This window comes from Poecilia formosa, unplaced genomic scaffold (genome assembly GCF_000485575.1).
Source record: "Poecilia formosa unplaced genomic scaffold, Poecilia_formosa-5.1.2 Scaffold45, whole genome shotgun sequence".
Lineage (NCBI taxonomy): Eukaryota > Metazoa > Chordata > Actinopteri > Cyprinodontiformes > Poeciliidae > Poecilia > Poecilia formosa.
This window is the reverse complement of record NW_006799984.1, coordinates 2022630-2046316: the sequence shown is the minus strand read 5'-3', so window position 1 is coordinate 2046316 and position 23687 is coordinate 2022630. Positions and strand designations below refer to the sequence as shown.

Sequence of the window (23687 nt, the reverse complement as noted above, 5' to 3'; positions counted from 1 at the left end):
ATGTTCGGGTGTAAACATGATTGTGACAGGAATAGGGAATGTGTGATGATTAATTCCTGCATAAGCGCAGAAGGTTTTGGTAAGGTGCCTTGAGTTTAATCTGTTAGCTTTGATCTGATTTCAAGAATAGTTTTTGGATGCAGAATCTCCTTTTATAGCTTTACATACATGGTAAGTTGGTGCTCATGAGAATGTCATGAGACATTCATGAGAATGTCTCACTTTAGCTGAGAAACTAAAGTGAGACATTCTCACTGGCAGAAAGGCCACGGGGATTTCACACTTTTAGAGCACCAACACAATAGCTTCTCAACACAGTTGTCAAAACGATTGTGTTTTGTCATTGTGAAAGTTCTTGGTAAAAGCTTACATGACCTGAATTATTAGTTTTTATCAAGGATGAAGATGTTATTTTTCATTGGCATTGTGCTGGATGACTTCTTCAGAACAGAATATTTTTGAAGAGAAAAAAGATCAGCATTACATTATAACTCTCGTACCTCCTGAACTTTCAAAAATATACCAGCATATGAAACATATAGTTAGCTCATAAATGCTGTAATGTAAAAACCAGGAGCTGATACAGTGAGCAGGAAGCAGTCAATTTCATACAACCTATTTAGATTTACAGGAATTGATTTGATTGCAAATAAACTTAAACCTACATAGTTTTCACTTGAACATAAATCTGAATCTATACAATCTCTTTTATATAAGCTTAAAAAAAATCTGAACTATTCAGAACGTGTGTCAAAAACATTCTGATGCAGTTAAAAAATCAGAAATTGTGCCACATGGTCTTTATCTGTGAAATATTTACCAGTATATCCATGTGAGGTTTCGGCGTCTGGGTTATAGGTCCAGGGGGGAAACCCAGGAATATTGGTAGGGGCCTGCAAAACTCTTTGGGGAGATCCCCATAAGGTAACCTAATCAGATGCCCAGACCACTTTAACTGAGTTCTTTCACTGTGGAGAGCAGCGGCTGTTTCTGCACTTACAGAGGAAGCTCATCTCGGCTGCTTGTATCCATTATCTTGTTCTCTTGGTTGCGATCCAGAACTCATTAGTTCCATTATAGTTAAGAGTTGGAAATGTAGACTGACTATTAAATTGAGAGCTTTACTTTCTGGCTCAGTCCTTCTGTCATCACACAAAGAATGGAGCACCACACACATTTTAAGGTCCCAATCCATCTGTCCATCTCCGGTTCGACCATAGAGTTTACCATAGAGTGTAAACAAGACACAGAGATACCCAACCTCCCCTTGAAGAAAAGATGAATCCTCAACCTGGTGGGAGTAGTCCAAGTATTTTCACATCAGCACCATGGCTCGAAACTTGAGGAGCTAATTATCATTCTGGTTCCTTCAAACCCAACTGTGAACCTCTCTAGCAGGAGCTAAAAGCCCCTTCCTAAAGACACCAGCAGAACCATATTATCTGCCAAAGCAGACAAGTATGCCTTCACATCTTGTTCATTAGCACTACATACATATTGGTCACCCAGCTGTAGTCCAGTAGTCCAATTCTGGGATCAAGCTGTGTGTTAAGAGCACAGGCACAGTCTTGCTTTGAGTGTATGAGATAAGGCAGCCCTTAAATGCATCCCTGGTACCCTGTGTTCACCGAGCACCACTCACAAATTGCCTTGAGTTACATGGTAATAACCCTAGGTCCACAAAACATGTAGACTGGAAACCAAACCTTTATGAACCTCGCAGCAGTTCCATCAGAGTAAAGATCTGAACAAATGCTGTTCTTCCTGAATCCAAGGTTCAACAATCAGTTGGAGTCTCCAACATCCTGGAGTAAGCGTCCCAGGGAAGCTGAGAAGTATGATCCTTCCAACCCTTTGGTCCCCTTTTTACAGGATTGAGACCAGTAATTCATGTGACATTGATGACCATGACAGGCCCACTATGTCCAGGGTCTTGAGCAGTTTGGTATTAATCTCATCCATTTCTGGTGCCCTCCCATAAACGAGCATTTTAACAATCACTTCTTCAGTCGTGAGTGTCTTTGCCAAGTTCTAACACTCTGGGGAGGATATGATGATAAAATTAAGGACATCCACAAAGTGACTCTTCAACCACCCAATAATATCCTCAGTCTGGATCCACAGACCGGGATGGTCCCTGTTTCCCCTTTCTGGGTCATTGAACATTTTGGTAGTACTTGTTAAAGCCAATCTAAGTCCTTCTCTATAGCCAAGATGTTGCTCCTGCAGCCACAGATCCATTTGGTACCTGTTTAGTGTTTTAGGAGCCCCCAAAGCCAATCGAGACCTGAAGACCTCTTTATTCACCGCTGCAGTCTTGCAAGTTCTGTGATATTTGCTGCAAGGGGCACTGATCCCTTTGAGGCTGCTGCTCCTGGAAGTCACGTTTGAGATGTAGAATCTTAACATAACCCAATCTAACTCATACCATGAAAGAAATTCTCCCAGAGGTGTGAGCTGAAGGTCTCCCTAACGGGGGGGCCTCTACAAGGCATTCCCAGTTCTTTCTCACCTCTAAATTGGGCCGCCTTTTTGGGGCTTCAAGTTCATTGTTCACCTCATTTGCTAAATTTCTCCTTTTACTTTCCTGCTGTGTTTGTCTGAGAGTGTGTTGCTCTGTTTTGTTATGCATAAACTGAAATCTCTTGGCAATTTTCAACAATTCATGAGACACTCACAGAGCATCTCTTGCTCGCAGTCTGTGGATATTGCAACAGTACAAAAAAAGCAGAGCCATGCTAAAGCCCTGATCCCTCTTACTTATAACAGGATTTGACCCTTAAGACTCACAGCATGACCCTTATCTGCTGCAATACCCTCATCCTGTTTAACCTACACTCTCACTATTGTCCTTTTGTCTCACACATGCACTTTGCAAACACACACGCACGGGAAAAATTTGAGGACGCACATAAAAAATTGAATCTTGACACACACATGGACAGATTTCAGGACCTCAAACCATCACAGCACTCTTTCCCGTCCTCCCACACACATGCAGGCTCAACGATATGATGTAACCCCAGCTTCATTTTCTGCCTAACACCCAACCTTGATGGATACAGCTAAATGTGAATCGCAAACAACTGCTCCTGGCACTGCAGAAGAAGAGGAAAGAAATGGAGAGATGACAAGGGATGGAGGAGGATAGGACAGAAAGAGGAGGATGTAGGAGAGGTTGCGGTGTGTGTGGTTTAACTCGCAAAGAATGGATGATGGGATTGCGCGAGTTGGAGAGACAGAGTTGAAGGGGAGAGGCACGGAGGATGAGAGGATGGAGAGAGATGAAGGAGAAGAGATTGAGCAGGCAGCTAAGCGCCAGATTAAACTCTGGGGTCGTCAGCTGTAAAACAAACAGTCCTTTTAGCAGGGATCAAATCTAGACTTAACCCTCCTCCCTCTCACTCTTTCTCCCAAAGTCCTCCTCATCTTCTGTCCACACAAACACACAGATTGGCACGGAGGAGATAATGCTGATCGCTGAAGTAGAAAGGAATAGCAGGAAGAGGACAATTTCTGTGGAAATGAAGGCTTGGGTTTTGTATTCTTTGCCCTAAATGGCCCCTTTGAAAATAGGAAGTCTTTTAATACTAAGACAGAACTCTTTCATTATATTGTCTGCCTCCCTTATGTGCAACTTCTCCTCAGGATGGAGAGGTTATATAGCATAGAGAAAAGAGAGTTTTCTTCATATATCTCATTGTTTATATTGCATTTTTACAGTAATATTCCCCGACGTTGCTGCTCATCTCAGAGCCCTGCTGCCTAGTTTAAATTTCTCAGTGATTTAGGTCTGGATGCTCCCTCTGTGCCTCCATCAGTCCCAAGGCTCAATTTCCAAACTGTCAGCTTTTATCCATGGCGCGGGGACTCTCCCTTTGTTGTGTCTGCATATTTTCATGTGTGTCCTGATATACAGCTTCCTCCACATTCAGAGGCAACTCTGCTAAGGCACCGAGGAAGAATGTCAAACACAAGAAGGCACCGGAAAACAGGAAAAAGTAACTGATCAAAACAGATCACAACATAAACGGAGAACTGGAACTACAATCGAGCCACTAAGGAACTACAAAATACCAACCAAAGATTTGTGTAAAAAATAAGAACCAGAAAATAGAACTTGGACAAAATAAACTAAAAGTTCTTTTGGTCAGTACATCTGTAGTCCTGTGGGGTTTAACACTTTTCTCACTTTTTAGAGGGGCTTGCTGAGGAGTTGTGCTACAGTTGCCTTAAAACTCTAAGTCTATAACAATCTTAAAGGACTTCATAAATAAATGTGATGTTCTCTGCTGCTTATTTTGTTTCCAATGCTATCAGACTCAGCCCTGAAGTGCCGCAAGGCATTGTACTAGGCCTTTTGCTTTATTTCTGTTGCTTCCTACACCCAAGACAGTGGCAAAATATTGTTAAATTTGCTGACAACACAGTAGTGCTGGATCTTTCCTTCAACAGAAGGAGACTGCCTACATAGAGGAGGTCTAGTATGTGGCTGATCACCAATAAACTTGTTGGTTTATGTGACCTACTCATCTATTTGCAACCTTTTCTGTTGAACACAATTCCATATTTTTGTATGGAGTAACCTGTCTATTTGCAGGTATTTCCATAGATTATTTCTAAAATTTGAGGCATTTCAGCTTAGGAAGCTAAAATATGTTTGTTCTTACTTTGCAGCAGATGTGATAAAGCTCATATAGGTCAAGGACCAGTTTGGTGTCTAGAGATCTAATATCTGTGATCCGTGTGATATTCATTTGGAATCTGGCTTAAATAAAAATCCTGCCCCCACATATAAAGGTTAGCAATTAACCCAGAAAAGTTTTGCAAATATTAAAATGACAATTTGTAGTTTTGAGTTGTTCACTTTCCTGTCTGTTCAAAACGTCTGGTTGCTAAGAAACAGAAATAGGTCATGACATTTCAGCATCTCTGAATTTTTGGGTTCGTTAGTGAGATGTAGAGGTGTTGGAGAGAAGTATCCCTGAATTTAGTTGAATACATATATATATATATATGTATTACACAAAAAATCTCTAAAATATGTTCTTGTTACGCTTAGCAAATGTAATTATAACTAACCTACAACAAAAGAAAATTTTGTCTAATTAAACTTCAGACGGTGAGAAAAAAAGTGTATTTTTGTACATATTGCCCTAAAGACAGGCTTTAGCTCCCCTGCAGCCCTGCAAGGATAAGCAGGTAAAGACAATGCACTGAAGGATGACGGATGTGATGGATGGATGTTCCTCTTCCCTCTAGGTTCAATCATCAGACACTATTACTGTTTATTCAAATTAAAAGCTGCCAACCTTCAAGATTATTGTTGAAAGAACCCCTGATATTTAACCACATCTTAGGGCTTTGGATTTATTTGTACAGTTGGAAAAATAGGTTTTATTTTTGGCTCATTGAAATGAAATCCCGACAACTACTGATAAAATGCTTCTTTCACCTGAAGAGCATGGAGGCCCATTGGGTCAAAAGTAGAGTTTCAAAGGACTATTCATCCTTTTTTACCCCCAAGGCTTCAGCTACGGTGATGGTTTCTTTACTTGTCTCAGTAAAAGAGAGATGTCAGATTTTTTTTTTTTAGGATTTTTCAGAATGCTGCTGCTCACTTTTTAACCAACACACGCAAGAGAAATCACATTACACCAGTTTTGAGCATTGCTTCACTGGATACCAGGTTATTTTTAGAGTTCATTTTAAAACTCTGGCCCTCACTTTGAGAGCTCTTCACAGTCAAGCCCCCTCTTAAATCTCCGACCTGCCTCACATCCCTGCCTGAACCCTGAAGAGCAGAGGGGATCGAGCCTTTCAGGGTGGAACATGCTGCACTGCTTAACTTCTGTTGACTCTTTTAAGAAGCACCCAGACTCTTTCATTCAAACATGTCGACATTTCCATGGCTGTGGTTGCATTGTGCTTTATGTATCGTGTTTTTATGCATCTTTGTCTTTGCTACTCTGTCTTTAAAAAAATGCTTTCTCAATATCTTTTACTTATGTATCTGCTTGTAGAAGATATGTGTCATCTTGAAAGAAACACTTAAGGACTTAAATTTCCTCATGAAGTAGTCTACTCAATCCCTTTTCTACCTTTTTATTTTGAATGTGTGATATCTGTAAAGTTCTTCAAACAGTTATTTTTTTAAGTGTGTGTGTGTGTGTGTGTGTGTGTGTGATTTCAGTCCCAACGTTTTTGCATGTGACCCAGGATCCCCTGGCAGCTAAAAGCACGACATTCAACTCAATTAGTGGCATGCATAATTGATAGCTGTCTGGGAGTGTATTTGTATTTACACTGGAATTAAAAGCCTCTGGTGTCAGCTATCACATCTGAGGAGCTGTAAGTGTAAGTGTGTGTGCGTGTGTGTACGTGCGTGTGCGTGTGTGTGAAACTGTCCTGGAGAAGTGAATGCATAGAGCTGCATGTGCATCATAAGAAGCCTTAGAGGATAGAAGATTTTTTCTGCTGCAGGGAAAACTAATTCACAGTTAATCTCTCAGCAGCACGACACGTTGTTTTGGCTAATAGGTGCAAGACGAATGTACAATGCTGCTTTCACTGCAGCTACTTAACACTTTGATTTAGGCAGATTGGTTACAAATGCACCTTCTGAAAAATGGTATAAAATATAAAGGACTATTTTCATATGTTTGGACATAAGATTTAAAGATGCTAACCTGTTTTTATATCAAGCTTCATCAGCAAAATAGAATAAATTTCAAATTATTTCCAACAGTCAACAAATACCTTTTACACTGTTCACATTTTGCATCATTACACCTGCAAAGTTCAGTATGTTATGTTGACATTTGTGTGAAAGAACAACACAAAGTAGTGCATAATTAAGGATGCATGCTGTTTATTCAATAATGTCTAATAAATGTCAGAGGCCCTTATAGAACAGATGAAGATAAATTCAACTCAGCTAAACTCAACTTATTAATAATTAGGAGATTTTGAAGCCATGTAGTTGTACTGGAGCGGTTGAGTTTAATTAGTAAGAGATGTTGAACCCCATTTATTCCCTTCCTCCTACTTTATGATGGCCTCCATTTTGTCCATTTGCTTAAAAAGGAAAGTCAAAGTCCAGACATATATATAATTGAGAGTCTGTGAAAAAAATTGGACACTGATGTTCACAGATGCTCTCCATTCAACTTGACTGAGTTTGAGCTATTTGCAGAGAAGAATGGGTAAAGATTTCAATGGAATTAAAAAATGCTCTATAAATCCTAAAGGGGAGTTTCTATGCTGCATCCGTCTCGAGTTTTGACTTGAGGGTTGAATACAAATCCATAAAACATCTTTGAGATTTAAAAAAAAAAAAAGAAAATGTGGAAAATTATGAGTCTTTCTGACTACTACTTTTTAACAAATAAAATTCCAATAAAATAAACTTTTGGTCATAATGTGGTATATTGTGAATGGTGTAAATCATTTAGTAAAGTGTGGTTTATTAAACCACTGATGCATGTGGAGAAGAAGCATTCAGCTTCGATGCACTACAAATCTGGAATAAAATTCCAGAAAACTGCAGAACAGCTGAAACATTGAGTGCCTTTAAATCTAGACAAAAACCCACCTGATTAGAGTTGCTTTTGAAACATAATCAATGAAACATTAATCAACAAACTGATGTGTGACAACGGCAAAATGTAATGTTTTAAATATTGACTGTGTTTTCTGTGATTTTGTATTGTTGTGTTATTATGAAGTAAAGCACTTTGAAATGCCTTGCTGCCTTGTTGCTTTCAAAAAAGCTTCAATACATCAATTTTTTAAAATATAAATCATGTCATCAAGTGAAAATCATAAACTTGTCTTTGGTACTTTTAAAGTTGTGTAGATTTTTTTTTTACATCAACCTTAATTAAACCAAACAGAAAATCCCTTTAAACGGTGTTACTACGTGAATATGATCCTGAACGCAACGCGTCAGACGCCTCCAGCAGACGCCAGTGCGGCAGAGTGCTGAGCAGTCTGATAACCTTGGTCAAAGTCGCTGCCGTTGAACAGAAAAGCAGCAGCAGAGGGGTGACAAATGGCCCTGGCACTGAGTTCATCACCTATTTGATTTAGCAAAGAGAAAACCACCAGTCACCTTCGCTCAGCGCCACGCTGCTGCCCTGACTCGAAGTGGAGGAGGGAAAGTGCTTTCTCCTATTTCCTCCTGGTTTATTTCCCTCCAGTTCGTACTTCACTTCTGCTTCGAACCTTTTGCTCTCTCGCTTGTAATGATGGTCATCTACGCTTGTTATACTGCTGACCCTGTTTCTCCTCTCTGAGAAATAACTGTTGCTTACAGCAGATGCTGCCCTAAAGATTCGTTAACTTTCAGTTCATCAGATTTTTTTTCCCTCTCTTTTTGAAGGCAGAAATCCCAGTATGAAAACACAGATTTTTCTTGACCAAATAAAATTCTTCTGCCAAATGTCATTTCCTGCTCTTCATTTAGTACTTTAAATGGTGACTGAAAAGATGTTGGACATAATTTACACCTCTATTTTGAGCAGGATCTTTGTTTTTAATGCTTTTAATATAAAGATTTGATTATTTTGCATAAGAAATATAGTATGTAAATTGTCAAATCCTGATAAATAGGAGTTATTCCTTTTCTGTGTTGCTCAAAGCACTACTAAAGTTAAATTTGTTGGCCTGATACTAATGCATCCAGCTGTAATCTAGTTATATTGTAGCTATTAACACAAAATATGTCCCACAGGATAAAATGGTTTTTATGGCATATTTTTAAAGTGTATTTTAGCTGTTTTATTGTAATAAAATTTAACCCCTTTCTGTTTTTTCCTTACTTGGTTGCCATATTGTATGTTCTATCTGACTTGCAACACATTTTTCTTTTTATATTAATTTGCCGTTATAGGTGGGATCAGGCTTTTAAATGATCTCTGTGTGACTGTTGGCACTACAAAATGTATTTTAAAGGGAGTGCCATTGTTTTTAAAGTCAAAAAGTCATTTTAAACCATTTCTCTGACTGCTCTTCACAGCAGCCAGGCTGATCAGAATTAGAACAAAAATTACAATGTCTACCTAAATACTGCCAGAATTTCAGTGTTTTAAATTACAGGTTTTGTAGTGAATTGTAAGCATTTGGGTCTGACCACAAGAAGCTTTTAAATTCCTTGTTAGGGTGTCAGTTTATTATGTCTCCTCTCCCAGAAAACATTTCCTCTGACTGCTTCTTCTTCACATTACACATGCACGTTTTTCTGTTTATAAACTCAAATTCATGTTGCAAGCATGAATGTTGCTACGTTTATCTTTTGTGATGAGTCAGTTGTGCTTTGATGTCAGAGTTTTGGCTTTCTAACTCAGAATTTTCACATATTCCTCAATTTCAAACACGGTATAGAATAAAACAGTTGTTATCTATAAGCCTGGAAGCTGAACAGATTTTAACATTTGCCTGTGACTTGTAGGTTTTGTGAAGAAGATCAGAGCTGCTGGAGAAACTGTGATGATTGTTAGCAGGGAATCATGACAGAGTGAACTTGTTTTAATGTTAATATTATTATTTTTTTACAGCATAGTTTTATTTAAACATTTTTAATCTGTTTTTATATATTTATTCTAACAAATTGTAACCATTTTATTGAATCTAACCTTGAATGGTTGGCATATTGTTTACTTTTCCTTATGAACTAAACAAGAACATTTTAATCAGTTTTAGACTTTTTTAAATGTTTTTGACCAAGTTTTTCTAATTCTGGCATGAAGGAGGCAGGAAAGGGAGCAATGGGAGACAAGAGGGTGGGGTGGGGTGAGTGGCTGGGGGTCAGATGAGACAGAGGGTTTAGGATCCAGTCCATCCATCCCTGGACTCGCAGTGGGCCGGCGGACAAAGTGATCATTGTTTCCCAGTTGGCGAAGAGTTTTCCACTCCAGTAAAGGTAACGGGACATTTTGATTTCTTACTTTACTGTTTTTACCACAAAGATAATTTCACAGCTAATGAAATAATTGGTGAACATATGTATTGTATTTATTAAAAATACTCTTTTTTTTTGTAATAGCTTCACAATTTGTGTTGCTTTATTTTTAATTTGACTATAGATAAAATAGGATTCATGATTAAAGTGACTTTTAATGCTCCTGAGCTGTAAATGAGCTGAAATAATGTTAAAAAAAATTGTTTGTAAATGTTTATAATTTCCTTTTTGATGGCAGACCATTTCAAAGCTGGCCTTAAATGTTGGCCTAAAGGTGTGAAATATCCCGTGACCCCTGAGTGTCCTCCCACATGAGAGGAAAAAGGGAAATAAAGTAAGAGCTGAGGAGGAGATATCGTTTTGTTGTTGCTCCAAGATAAGGGGATATTACAGCTTGTGGAAAGGAGCTTATAGCAGAGGAGAGACATGATTCACTGGGGAAGAAGTGAAGTGCTTCTTCCTCGTAGAGATGAGCTTTTAGCCTTCCAGGGAGAACGTCGGCTGCAAATCGCAGAGTGGGGGGAAGGTCATTGTGTCTATGAGAGGATGATGTGTGTGTTTACCAGGAGAAATTATACAAAACTAACAAGAAGAACAGTTTCTGTAGGGGGGGGAATTATGCTTCTCCATCCTGATGAGTTAAAGATAATCTTATGCACCTCATAAGTTTTATGCATGTAATGAATATCTTGAACTCAGGCTCACCGGTAACCGAATATATATGAGAATAAATAAAAATTCTGTGATGAAGATGCTGAATTATTGCATCTGTTTGTCTGTCTTTGTGACAGATGCAGTGCAGCTGTAACTCCTCAGTCGGGCACTTTTCATCACCTTACTGGAGCCGAGGTAAGACTGTATGCGTTTGTGCTGATTTTCATCTCGGCTATTTGCATATTTGTGGGTTGACATTTGCGTAGGAGGACTTTTATATGAATAAAAAAGTTATTATGAATTCCCTCTCTGCAGAACCCGTCTACGTCTTGCATTTTAATGCGATAAAAAATAGATTAGATTATGAAAAAATAAACATGATGTCTTCATGGACAAACTGCACCAGTGAGAAGTTTAAGGAACCAGCTCACATAAAACTCACCGCTGAAGTTATGAAAAATACAGCATGAAGGCAATTATGTTGACCATGCAAATCTTCCATCTATGTTACAAGTTTTATTTTTTCTATCATTTTTCCCTTTTTTTTGACACAAGCAGAGTAAAGTTGTAGATGTTTTTGGATTGTTATGTAAAGGTTGTTCTGAAGCTTTTGAGAGTCTTTCTACTATCATCCGACTTTTTGCACAAATCTTGCAAATGATTATAATCAATAAATATTTTGCAATAATAATATATAAAAAAAAATTATTCTAAGGTTGTCTTGATCAACATTCATACAGAATTATTGTATTTCTGAGACCTCTGCAGCTGTTCAACCTGCTGTAATGTGCTAATTACATTTTCTCATTCTTTATAGAAAAAATGCAAAAACTTTGAACATATTATATTGTTTGATAGTTAAAAAATATATTTAAATATCCCAAATATTTTCAAAATGTGTACATATTGATCTTTATGTATGAAATAATTGCATTATTTTTTTATTATTTTAAAAAATGTATATAAAATTCTACATATTTTGGAGCATGTTTATATAAAAGACCCAATATTTTTTTTTACTGTTCAAAAATCTTAATTCTATGATGTTTATTGTATGAGGTTTTTAAAAGTTAAGCCTTATGCCAATGGTCATCATTTTTAAATTTTTCTAAGACCTCAGTCTGTCATGTTTGTACATTCATCATAGCCTGCTGTAAAGATTAATCATTTTATGAAATTTATATATATTTTTTTAATCAAAATTCACAATGCATAAAAAAACATTTCTAATAATAGTTATGTTGTTCTACTGTAAAGGTTCAAACAAACTAAACAAACAAAATGTATTTTTTTTCCTATGACATTGATTATGGATTTAGAAAACAGAATAAATTATGCCGTTTTAGAAAAACGTTTTATTAAATTACTATGCACTGTTCAGCTTTTAAATTACATATTTTTCTGAACTTAGGTTTTTCATCTGCATGCTAGCTCTGCAGGAAACATGTCTTCATGTTTTCCTAAAAGAAATGCTTCTTCAAACTTGTTTCATTCTGGATCTAAATTATTAACAAATATTTTTATTGATTTTATGTATTGGATTTAAAGTTCTGGTGCTACCGCTTTAGAAAATGTTTAAAATGTAGAAGATGCACATGACTGCTGAACTGCACCGAGTCAGCAAGGTTGTGTGAGGCCCCTTGCAGAATTAAATTTTCCTGCAGTTAAATGTACCAGTCAGCACCAGCATTTTTCTTATTTAGTCCATCTTGCAGTTTGCATTTAAAAACTTATTTTTGTGAATAAATATTGAAATAAACAAATCATTTAATAAAATTCTTAATTTGAACCTTTTTTTTAGTTTCAGTTATTGAATATTTAATTTTGTTGTAATTCTTTGAAGTTCAGATGCTAAATACTTTGCACAGTTTGGTGTGAAGGACTAGCTTTTTCAACTTTTCTGGATTGGCCACACCCACATGCTTTGATGTATGGAAAAGACTTTGATAACTTTTGATCTTTAATGGCTTGTCAATAAGGTGAGTGATTTTGGAGTCTCAAAAACTATAGGAGTTTGATGAGATACAACATCTGTAAAAAAAAATAAATAAATAACACAATGGTGGCTTTGATCCAAAATGGCCGACTTCCTGTTGAGTGAGGACCACTTTTTTTGTACCTCTTGATAAAATACACGTGTACCAAATTTCATAATTCTGGGTTAAAGCATGGCGTGGGGATGATCATTTAAAGTATTGTAGGGGGCGCTGTAGAGAAATTAGGCCACACCCATCAGAGATTGCTGTGGGTTCCTGATGGGGGGCAGATCAGGATCGATCCCAGTGAGTTTGGTGCACCTTTGTTTAAATCTGTGAAATTTTGAGTCAGACACATTGCAACAGTGTCTTCACTGCAGGCAATAAGCACAAAAAATAAAACTCTGTTTTCACTATACGATACAATTCAAACACAACACACGATTCTACTAAAAGAAGCAAAGAGAAAAAAACTAAACAAAATGTTGACTACAAATGTTCAACTGGTCAAAGTCCAATTTTTTTTATCTAAATCATAGGGGCATGTATATTTGAAACTGTATGTATAATTTAGTAAGTATTGGAGAAAATTCCTAATGAATTCCGACTCGTGCAAGAGATTCTTATTTTAAGTTGCATGTTGCATATTTATTCCACAGTGAGATAAGAACAGTTCAAAAAAATCATCAGAAACCCATAACCACAATCAGCATACATAAACTTCTGACCAGAACTTTATTCACATTACTTAATAAACATGATGAAATTCTCACCTTCTGAAAAACAGAAAAGGAAAACAGAACACAGGAGATTCATGACAGAAACGAAAGTGAGAACTGTTGCACTGGATTGCAACATATTTCCAAAGTTGCCTGAAAATGTTGACTAATATCTGTAGCAGAGACAGAAAACCACATATTTTACAGGGACCTTTCAAAAACAATAAATCAGGGGAAAATGAGACGCAGTCATTCAGTTTCTCTGCATGTCAGAAAAACCAAGTGTCAAAATCCCTTAAAGATGTTTTCAGCTCTGAAACTTCTCTTCAAACATGACAAATGCACAAAACTTTCAGATTATAAACTAGAAAATTAGTTGTAATTAATTGTTAAAGTATGATATGGTATTGAACAGAATAGAAGCAGAGATCATTTTTATTCTTAACTGTAAAATAAACACAAACTAATAAACTATTCATCAGAGGTCAAAACAAAAATAAATAAACAATACAAATTAATATAAAGATTTTTGGTTTAGATATTCATATAAAAACTGTTTGCCTTGTTCAGTGTTTTATAAGAACTTCTGTAAATACAAAATGCCGACAAGAGCAATAAAACTGCGTCCTATTAATCGACCACCTCTGATCCTAATATTTAATGCAATTATTTTAAACCTTGGTTACAGTAAAGAGATTAGAAAGTGCTGCCATATTCAAATTCGTTTTTAATGAGACAGCAGGTTAACTATTGCAGGTAAAAACACCTGATTTGTTTCATCAAGCCGAACCAAAGCAGCTTGTACAGCAGGTATTTGTAACACGGTTTTTAATGAGGAGTTAAGCTCCTGAACTAAAACACCTGTTAGGAGATAAACCTAAAATAACGAGACGAGTTGAATATCTTTTTTCCCCCCGCGGTCGTACCGTGTAATTTGAGCTCACAAGAGAGGCACAGATCCTTTCCGAATACACAGAAGTATTACTTTTTTATTGTACCGACCAACTTAACCAAAATCCTATAATCCATAGCAAGAGAAATCATCCGTGAGGAAAAATATGTTGAACTCAGATTTAGGGATCTGGGACGATGATAAATGGAGCTCAAGGGCTTTACCCCAGCTTTTTAATAAGAATCAGATATTTAAAAGAGAACAAACTCTACTTATCTTTGTTCCTATCTGGTTGGAAACGGCTTTATGCCAGATCAGTTTACACAGTGTGGGAATGAAATGGCTTTAAATTTGGCAACGCTTTAATTTTTTATTAAAGCAGTGGCAATGATGGATAACTAATGTGTTAAAAGCCTTTTTTATTAACCACACTGTCTTTGTCTTAATTCTGCTGTTAGTCAAGTTCAGTGAAACACCGCCTGAGGTTCTCTAAGGACACATTTGAATAGAAATGATTCCCGCTGCATTTCTGCAGAAGCTCAAATTGAGTTGCTTGTGTCTTTTTATCATGAGATAAACTGTTTCCCACTCTATATGAAATTAGTCTGCAGCCCAATTTGTAGAGAAGCCTGTGCAGGTGGTGCAGTGAGACAGGAGGGACAAATGGATTCAAAATGGAGGTGAGTTCAGATCAAGAAGGTCAACATGAGTTGCTTGTGTTTGGATCGTTTATCGGCAGGTTTGAAAGATGAAGTCAGGCAGGACTTTCCACCGAGTATCAGAGATGCAGATGACTTTGTGATGTTTAGTGAAACAAAGGAGAGCCTGGAGAGAAAGTGTGCATAAAAAGGAAAGTTTACAATGTCGTTTAAAAATAAGATTCTCATTGGGAGTGACCGAAATGGAAACTATTTGAAAAAGGCAACATTAAAAATGTAGCAACTTCTATGACAGAGGTGAAATGTTCTTTTCTGCACTCCATTCAGCCTTCCTATTATCAACGGAAAGTCTTGCTCTCTCACACAACCTGAATGAACCAACAGCAGGTCCAAACATCTCATGGAAAACAGTTTTATTTTAAATAACTGTTAGAGTACTAATTGTTTGTAAGTGAAAATATTTGATTTTCAGTTGTGGATGAAATTTCTCTGCTTAAATTTGTTGCAGGGTTTAAAATAATTTTTTACGGGTGTGCTGTGGTGGCGCAGGGGTTAAGCACAACCCACATATGGAGGCCTTAGTCCTCGACGCAGCCGTCGCAGGTTCGATTCCCAACCTTGGCGACCTTTGCTGCATGTCTTCCCCCTTCTCTCATTACCCACTTTCCTGTCAATGAAGTATCAAATAAAGGCCACTAGAGCAAAAAAAAAACAACTAATTTTTTACAGTACTGTGTAAGGTTTAAATTGCTCCTGCTGTAGTCTCTTTCTTTGTTTTATCAAAGTAGCCAGAATTTCTCATGATATTTCATGTTGGTCTTAATCAACAGTTCTTTAAAGTCTGGATTATTGGGAGGGTAAAATGAGGAACTGGAACTGGTCCAGTTGAAGCTGTTACTGGTTTTATAATTTGACATTTCTTCTCCTCCCCACAGCAGTGCTGTTTCCTGATTGGGCCTACAAACCTGCCTGGTCTCCTGGTTCCAGGCAGGTCCAGCTGTGGCACTTCCTGTTGGAGCTGCTGGGCTGCGGCGAGGGCGGAGCCATCGGCTGGGGGGGCGAGTGGGGCGAGTTTGTCATCAGGGACCCCGAGAGGCTGGCCAGGCTGTGGGGGGAGAGGAAGGGCAAACCACACATGAACTACGACAAGCTGAGCCGGGCGCTCAGGTAAAGACGCACCATTCCTATCTGAGCTGATCCTGCCTCAAGCTGCTGCTTTCAAAACTATTAAAAAAAAAACCCTCCTTGGCAGTACAAGTTGTACGTATTAAAATGTAGCATCTAAAATGCCTCTTAGATGCAACACATTGCGTCTGTGAGAAAACAAGCAGCTAAAGTGCCCTGGAGGAACTGGAGTGCTCACATCAGCATTTCAGTCTGACACAGAAACACGTTGTGCTTGCAGATACTACTACAACAAACGCATCCTGCACAAGACCAAAGGGAAAAGATTCACCTACAAGTTCAACTTCAGCAAACTCATCCTCGTCAACTATCCAGGGTACCTGCCTCCATCCAGCCATCAGGTCCTTATCAACAAATTACAGGGTTTCACGTTGCTTCTTGTCGTCTTTATTCCCTAAATAATTTGGTAAAAATCACAAAACCTTCCTAAAGCTCTTTGATAAAAGTTTTAAAGTCACATTTTTAGAGAGAAGACGCCATTCTCTCTTCATTTATTGGCAATCTTAGAAAAGAAATGCAAAGTAAACTCAGATTTTATTTTAGTAGCAGAATTTACCCCATCACAGGGCAATGTTGAGACACGCAGGACAACAACCACATAACAACAATTCATATAAGATAAAATATTCTAAAGCATTTTTATTTATATTTAAGATTTTAAGCTAACCAGAATGTCTGTGACTTTTTTTTATTAATAACTTAAGACTTCCTGTTTCGTTTTTCAAAATGGAAAAGACAGGAGAACATAAATTCAAATGGTGAGCTTCAAAAAGTGTGTCGAACTTTTAAAGTGAGGAAATGGCAAAAGAAAACCCATAAATTCAGGACATCATAGTCCTAAATGATTTAAACAGACAAAAATAAAACATCAACTTCACCTCTTCTTGTTTTTGACAAATTCAAGGCCTTTTGAGGCTCTATGTTGGAGAGCAAAGAGTATCATTCTGGGTTCCCAAACCTCAGAAACAATCCCTACATTTGCCAGTGAAAGGTTTAGCATCACATCTGTAAATGTGATGCTAAACAGCTAAACTTTACTCTGTTTGGTCAAATTAAAGTGAACTTTCTTGATCATTTCATGCAAAGCCATTGAAAAGTTCCTCATTTAAAGTTTGATCTGTGATGCTGTGGGCCTGTTAGAGTGAATTTTATCCTAAACTCATCAGCAGGTGTAGTGGTATTTATGCTACAGATTATCATGAAGTGTGGTTGTGAACGGTGAGAGAGACGCCGGGGAACCCAGGTAGTCATAATGAAGAAGTTTAATAATAAAGAAACAGGAACATAAACACTGGTAGCACGGGGAGCAGCAACTAACAGACGAAGACGAGGACCCGACAAGGAACACTGACAGCAGGTGGGACTAAATACACTGGGAGGGTAATCACAGGAACGACACACAGCTGGGATCAATCAAGACAACACAGCGACTCAGGGGAAAACAGGACTAGACAGACAGAAACTCGAACTCAAAACACAGAACCTAACACAGATTAGATTTTTAATATAGAAATAAACCTTCTAAAATTAAAGGTGCATGGAAAATTAATTCACTGGAGTAAAACATCAATTCGTTCTAAGGCTTTTTTAGCTATAATTACCATAAATGCTTCAAAGTAAAACATTTTCCTCCTCAACATAACAGTTTTACAATCTGGACTCCTGGATATCTATTAAATTATGTAAAATAAATCAAGCATATGACTCACCAAAGAAGGGCGGGAGTAGGTTAAAGGCTGAAGACAGGGTAATTATTTTATAAATTCTGCAATAGTAAGGATTATTAAAGAGGCAATTTGCCATTTAAAGCTAAAATGTGCTGCATAAGCATCTAAAAATCTTCCCTTTTTAGTTAAAAAAGTGGATTACAGAATTACATTTCTAATGTAATAAAACTGAGGATCACTTTCCTCCTTCTGGGTTTTTTTCTGAACCCTTCTGATTCTTTCACAGTTTTTAAAAAGTTCCAAAAGTTAAATAATGAGAATGCAATTAAACCTGCAGTTTTAATTCAAATTAACACACCAAGAAACACAAGTTCTGTTGAGAAATGTGCTTGTTTTTTTTTAAACATAACGTATCAAATGCGTTCAGTGTGTCACTGCAAGCACAACCTGGACTCTTTCCTCCACGAAAGCAGTCGCAGGCAGGGATTGGAGTAATCTCGGAATAACCCAGGCTTTCCCTGAATTAGTCCTCGTATGGATCGCAGCATATGCTGCTCCCAGACCTCTATACGTCATGCAGAATTAGCCGTGACAGAACAGATGTGCGCGTCCTAACAGCCGTGTGCACTAATGCTTCTCCATATGACCACAGATGCTGCTCATGGAGCTGTGCTCCGATAACAAGTTCAGAGAGTCTTCTCCTTATTCTGCAAGACAGTGTGACTAAATCATTCAAAAAAAAACAAAAAACAAAAAAAGAATCAATTAATCAAATTTCAGAACAGTTCTCTGCTTTAATTTAATCAATGTTAAATGGGCCTTGGGGTTTCGCTTCTTTTGGTGCAGAATGTTCTCCAAATTCTCTGAATTTTTGTCAGCCTAGGTCCCCTGCTGATCAAATGATTTAGCATTAAATTAGTATTTAGTACATTTTCCAGAAATAATAATAATAATAAAAAAAACTTTTTTTCTTTTCCATCATTTTGCAAGCAATTTCTCTTTTTTCGTGTTTCATGCTTTCAGTTTAAAACATGTGGTGTTCCTAATGTTTTGGCTGAATGTTTGCAGACTGCATTGTGTTGATGGTGTTGGTTTCTTCCATCCCTCCATCCCTCCATCCATCCCTCCATCAGCTGGTCCACAGGGCTCCTCTATGCCTCCCATTCCTCTCCTCTGAGAGTGGCCTTCCTCACTGTGGAGGAGCAGGATCATTGATAGACAGAGGTAAACATAGTGATTAAAAATCACGTCTTTAGCTGCTCACACATCTGGAACCAGCTGGATTTTCATCTTCCGATAATTATTTTTCCTAACCAGCATTTTTTTTTTTTATGACAAATGCAACAAAAGCTAACAATCTGTTGGTCTAAAGAACAAACTGAAAAGGTGTAATACCACACAATTAATCACCAAATATTGCAGAAGTACTTATTATCTGTAGCTCCTTTTAGCTCCTATTACAAGGACACAGTTTCTGTACTTGAATGCATTTCAGGCTGAAACTAGGTGACTATATATGAAAATAAATGTTTACATACAGTCACTATGAATGTCATTTTGACATACCAGAAATTCAGAAAACGTGTGCTTCCAGTATTTATTTATTTTTTCAAATTCACTGAATATGCATTTGAATACAAAATACAAAATTACTCAAATGCATATTTATAGACCCTGAATTATTGGTGAATTTATGTGAACACTGTTATGCAAAACTAAATTCAACCTTATTTTAAATGTTGTTTCTGGTAAAGTGGATAATTTTTGAAAAAGAAAAAAAAAATAGATATAAAAAATTATGAATGCTAATAAATCACTACCACTGCTCATCTTGCTTTGATAATTGCAATAATTGTAAATTCTTCTTTTTTATATTTATGAAAATTTATGAAAGAATCAGAACTACAAACTCTTTTAAAAAAAGAACCTGCAGCCCTAAGTCCTGTCACTGATGTGAATCTGGTTGCTACAACCCATAGATAATCAGATAAACAGATGGTGATTCCCAGGTTCGCCAATAATCAAGTGCCAAAAATGTGATACACACTTTTTTTCACATCAACAAGCAATTCCTTCCTGATGTTTAACATATAATAGGGAAAAAGACTGATTTCAACATCCTGAGTGATTCTAACTCTGCCAAACATACACATGTACAAACACACAAATGCTCGTTTTAGTAATTTGCTTAAATGTACCATTCATTGATGAAAGTTAGTTGTTTATTTTATATTTGGTGAGTTGGAACCATGTCTGATTTATTTTTTTGTCAGAAAAAGTTTTTTTTTATGAATATAGTTTTTGTTTGATTTGTATTTCATTTCTCATGATCACTGTAGAAAACTTTACGTTTTAGACCCCTGGTAGCGCAATGTTGCCCTGAGGCAACAAACCCAAATCCGGTTCCGGGAGGTGTCAGGGTCCGATTTTATGATTGATATGTAATTAAGGGCCAAAAAGCTCCCAAAGAATGCAGGAAAATATTTTTTCCTAAAAAAATAAAAAGTCATGCCATAGAAGGTTAAGATTGGAAGAGGTTTCATACTGTCATGACATAGTGGGTGTTTCAGCAATTATGTAAAAAAATTATTAAAGTTACATAAAACTGTATGTAACTTTAATAAAATATAATCTGTGGAAAAAATTTACTAACTAGAAACAACCAATCAGAGCTAAGAGGCGGGTCTTAGCAATGTCAATCACAATTTCATATAGCTGCTCATCCTCTTTCACTCTCCCCCTCGCTGAGACCCTCCTCCTGGCTCTGATTGGTTGTTTTTGGTCGGGAACACCTCATTTCTTCAGAGGACAGGTGGAGAAGATCCATTTTTCCCACAGATTATTTGTCTGATATCAATCTGTCACAACATGGTGACAGTTTCAACAGATATGTAAAAAAGAAACCCATATTCTTTATAAGAGTTACATACTGCAGCTTTAAGGCTAGCTGAGTGCTTCATGGTTTGGAAAACGGTTTTGTTATTGTGACATTGACAGATTAAAATTGTGTGTCTGCGCACCGCTCATCTCAGCGGAGACTCATGATTGATGTTCCTCCTCAACAGCTGCTCAGCCTCTGCCACACACCTTCCTGCTCCCCAAGCCGCTCCCGGTGCCTCAGCCCCTCCACGGCCCCATCCCATTCATCCCCGCTGTCGCTCGCCCGGAGGTCGGCCAGAGAGAGCCCAGGGAGTCGGGTCTAAATGCAAATGGCTGGCTGCACAGAAGCTCCGCAGACTGGGACGTGAATCCCCACATAAGCTGGAACCTGTCAGGAGAGAAGCAGCAGGACGACGACAGAGTGGGGAAACATGCAGACTGAGGACAGGGAATACAAATGAAATACTTTCTTTCATTAAATCTCTCCAGTTTAATTATTTTTTGTCTCTGTTTTGAGTCGTTGTGGCATAGTTTATTACCTGTGGATTAAAATTCACAACATTTGTAAACTATTTATGGGTTTGGACTTCCTTTTTAATAGAACTGCTGATAAACCGTGCATCTTTTATGGGGCGGCAGGGGAACTAAACTTGTAAACAATTACCAACATAGGATTTGTGTTTTGGTAAATAAATCAATGCGTTTGCAGCATACATTATTTAGCTGTTTGTCTTGCTTCCTATCCCGCTGCTTTGAGCTTTATGAAAATGACATGAGTGGTATGCCATAAATGATGCATTCAAACAGGGACTGAGAAATTTTCATCAAAGCGGGTCCCACGTGTCTGTCTCTGCAGCATCAGGACCAGCTCCCTCTTCTTGCAGTTACCACTCCAACAGAGCAGGGGGCAGTAAAGAGATTGAGGTGCAGAAGAGCTTTTACAGGGCTTGCTCCTTTTACAGTTAGCCGGTGAATGAACCGGGCAGATGGGATGCCGAATAGTGAGGGAGGAGTCTGAAAAGCGTTTTAGTGCTGGAAGAATCAGGAAGATAAAGCCACGGCAGTTAAAGTTAATTAAGTTAACTTTAAGGGTTGGAAGACAATTTCACTCGTTTTATTTAGCTGTGTTTCTTTAGCAGAACTTGAAATTTAAGCAAAAACAGGACTAGTAATTTTTATCTTGTTTACCATAAATTGACTTTTTATAAATGTATATTTTTCTTTTGAATGCACAATTTTAAAAAATCGTAAATCAAAATTTTCAGGTAAATATGTGATCCCGGTGTTTGAAGGCCATGTAGGGACGATAACTCTCATTAAAACCAAAAATAAATCAATAACTTGATAGATGTAAATAAATAATACACCAAAGCTTGTAATTTCTTCTTTTAAATTTACAATTTACATTTATTTTCATGAAAAAAACGCCACCGACCCCTTTGGTACGCCGCTCGTCTCGCCGGTTAGTGAATGGTGCAAAGCCACGTTTCTAGGGAGAAGCTATGTAGATAAAGATGTTTCACTCTGATCATATTTTTGGATATCATAAATTTCATTAATTTTTTGTACTCGCACGTTCATTTTGTTACATATTATAAATATTTAAATGTAAACGACAAAAACAATGAAAAAGAAATTATTTTCCCCAATACTTATTTAACTCTTTCGCATTTTCATTTTTGATTTTGTGTATAACGTAAAATAATGTATAAAATGCAAAACATGCCATCCATCTGCGTTCTGTCATAATTAAAGAAACTATTACCAATTTTATTTAGCTATTTCTTATTTCTTGTTTCCAGACCGAAACGTTATTTTTACGTTATTTTTTAGGGCAACGTGACTCCTCTGTTATGTTTTAGGATCTTTGACTGCCATGTTATTTTGGCGCGGAATATTCAGTTATTGTACCGCTCTGTAGCGCGGGAGTTGATGTTTTCGGGCATACATGTTGGAGCCGAACTATACTTAATTACTAAGTTTTAAGTCAGCATCAAGCGAAGAAAGTGTTTAAAGACAACATGCAGCGGAGCATCGCGTAAGTAACGACTGTGTAAACAGTTTAAAGTTTTAATTTACTGTGTTGAAATAGTCTATGTGTCTCTAATGCAATAAACCCCCACGTGATATGTGTTATATGTTGTTTTTGCTGTTAAGTTGTGTGTTAAAACGGTTCCTACCTCGACGAATAGCAGTGTGTTTGTGTCAATAGTTGTATGCTAGCACTAGCATAACATAGTTATAGCTAACTGTGGTTTAGCTCTCAAAATGTTTATGAAAGTAAAGCACTAATCATACGGTCAAGGCTCTGGGACGCTTTTCAGCTTGAAGTAGCTCATGTTGTTTAAACGAATAGTGGTTGTGAAGAAGCTTTATGATGCTAAGCACTGGGATACACCCAAAGCAAGCTAGCAAGGTTAAAACACGGAAAAGCCACAAACATATGGGGTGCTTATGGGGTTTTAATGTTATATAACAACACAAAGTTGCTCCGTAATTGTCAACTGGAAGTGTAATGTTGCTGGACTTTTGTTGTTTCGTGAAAACGTGTTGCCTCTTATATTTAAAGTATCTATTTATATTCTTTTCTAGATCGTTTTTTCAGCCCAGGATCAAGGTTAAAGACAGCCAGAAGAAAACTGCAGATGAACCAGTGAACAAGTAAGTTGTTTTCCATGTTAAATCATAAATAACGTGAGAATGCTGCAGTTGTTTCATTTATCTATCTGCAGAAATGAAGCTTTGCATCACAAAACTCACCCATCGTATTCAAAATACACTTTTTGTTTACCAGATTGCATCTTATGAAGTTCATAAATAAAATTGCTGTCATTTTATTTGCCTATATATACGTAGTAAGCTGCCTAGGGAACTTTTAAAGTAAATTTGAGTCTAGTATGTATTAATATAATTTTGCATTAAATTCTCAGCGTAAATTTTCCCTCAAAAGATTATTAACTGGAAATTTTAAAACAGCTAATCTGTTTACTTGTATATTGCCAATTTATAACAAACTGCACATATTTGAAATACTTACATGTTAATCTTAAAATTTTAGAATATTGAGAAGGAGTTAAATGGTTTTGCCACTCTT

General features: G+C 37.2%; 2 protein-coding genes across 4 annotated transcripts in view; both read left to right on the top strand.

The window, feature by feature from the left end:
• Positions 1-9736: 9736 nt before the first annotated feature.
• On the top strand, positions 9737-21165 carry LOC103138031 (ETS translocation variant 3-like protein). Of its 3 annotated transcripts, XM_016671449.1 has the most exons (7): positions 9739-9922; positions 10200-10295; positions 10753-10810; positions 15797-16028; positions 16267-16387; positions 18847-18937; positions 20779-21165. In XM_016671449.1, exons 3-7 carry the CDS (start codon positions 10753-10755, stop codon positions 21033-21035), a joined length of 759 nt encoding a protein of 252 aa, XP_016526935.1. In that variant the 5' UTR covers positions 9739-9922; positions 10200-10295; the 3' UTR covers positions 21036-21165. The 3 variants fall into 3 exon arrangements, with proteins under 3 accessions (XP_016526936.1, XP_016526935.1, XP_016526934.1); XM_016671450.1 differs by lacking the exon at positions 10200-10295 and having other exon boundaries at positions 9737-9922; XM_016671448.1 differs by lacking the exons at positions 9739-9922; positions 10200-10295 and adding an exon at positions 10305-10668.
• Positions 21166-22458: 1293 nt separating this feature from the next.
• The window catches only part of lig1 (ligase I, DNA, ATP-dependent), a 70449-nt gene continuing 69220 nt past the window's right edge, over positions 22459-23687 (top strand). The window contains exons 1-2 of the mRNA XM_007552037.2: positions 22459-22631; positions 23186-23254. Of these exons, the coding sequence (XP_007552099.1) occupies positions 22615-22631; positions 23186-23254 (86 nt within the window). The 5' untranslated portion in view covers positions 22459-22614. The remainder of the gene's footprint in view (positions 22632-23185; positions 23255-23687) is intronic.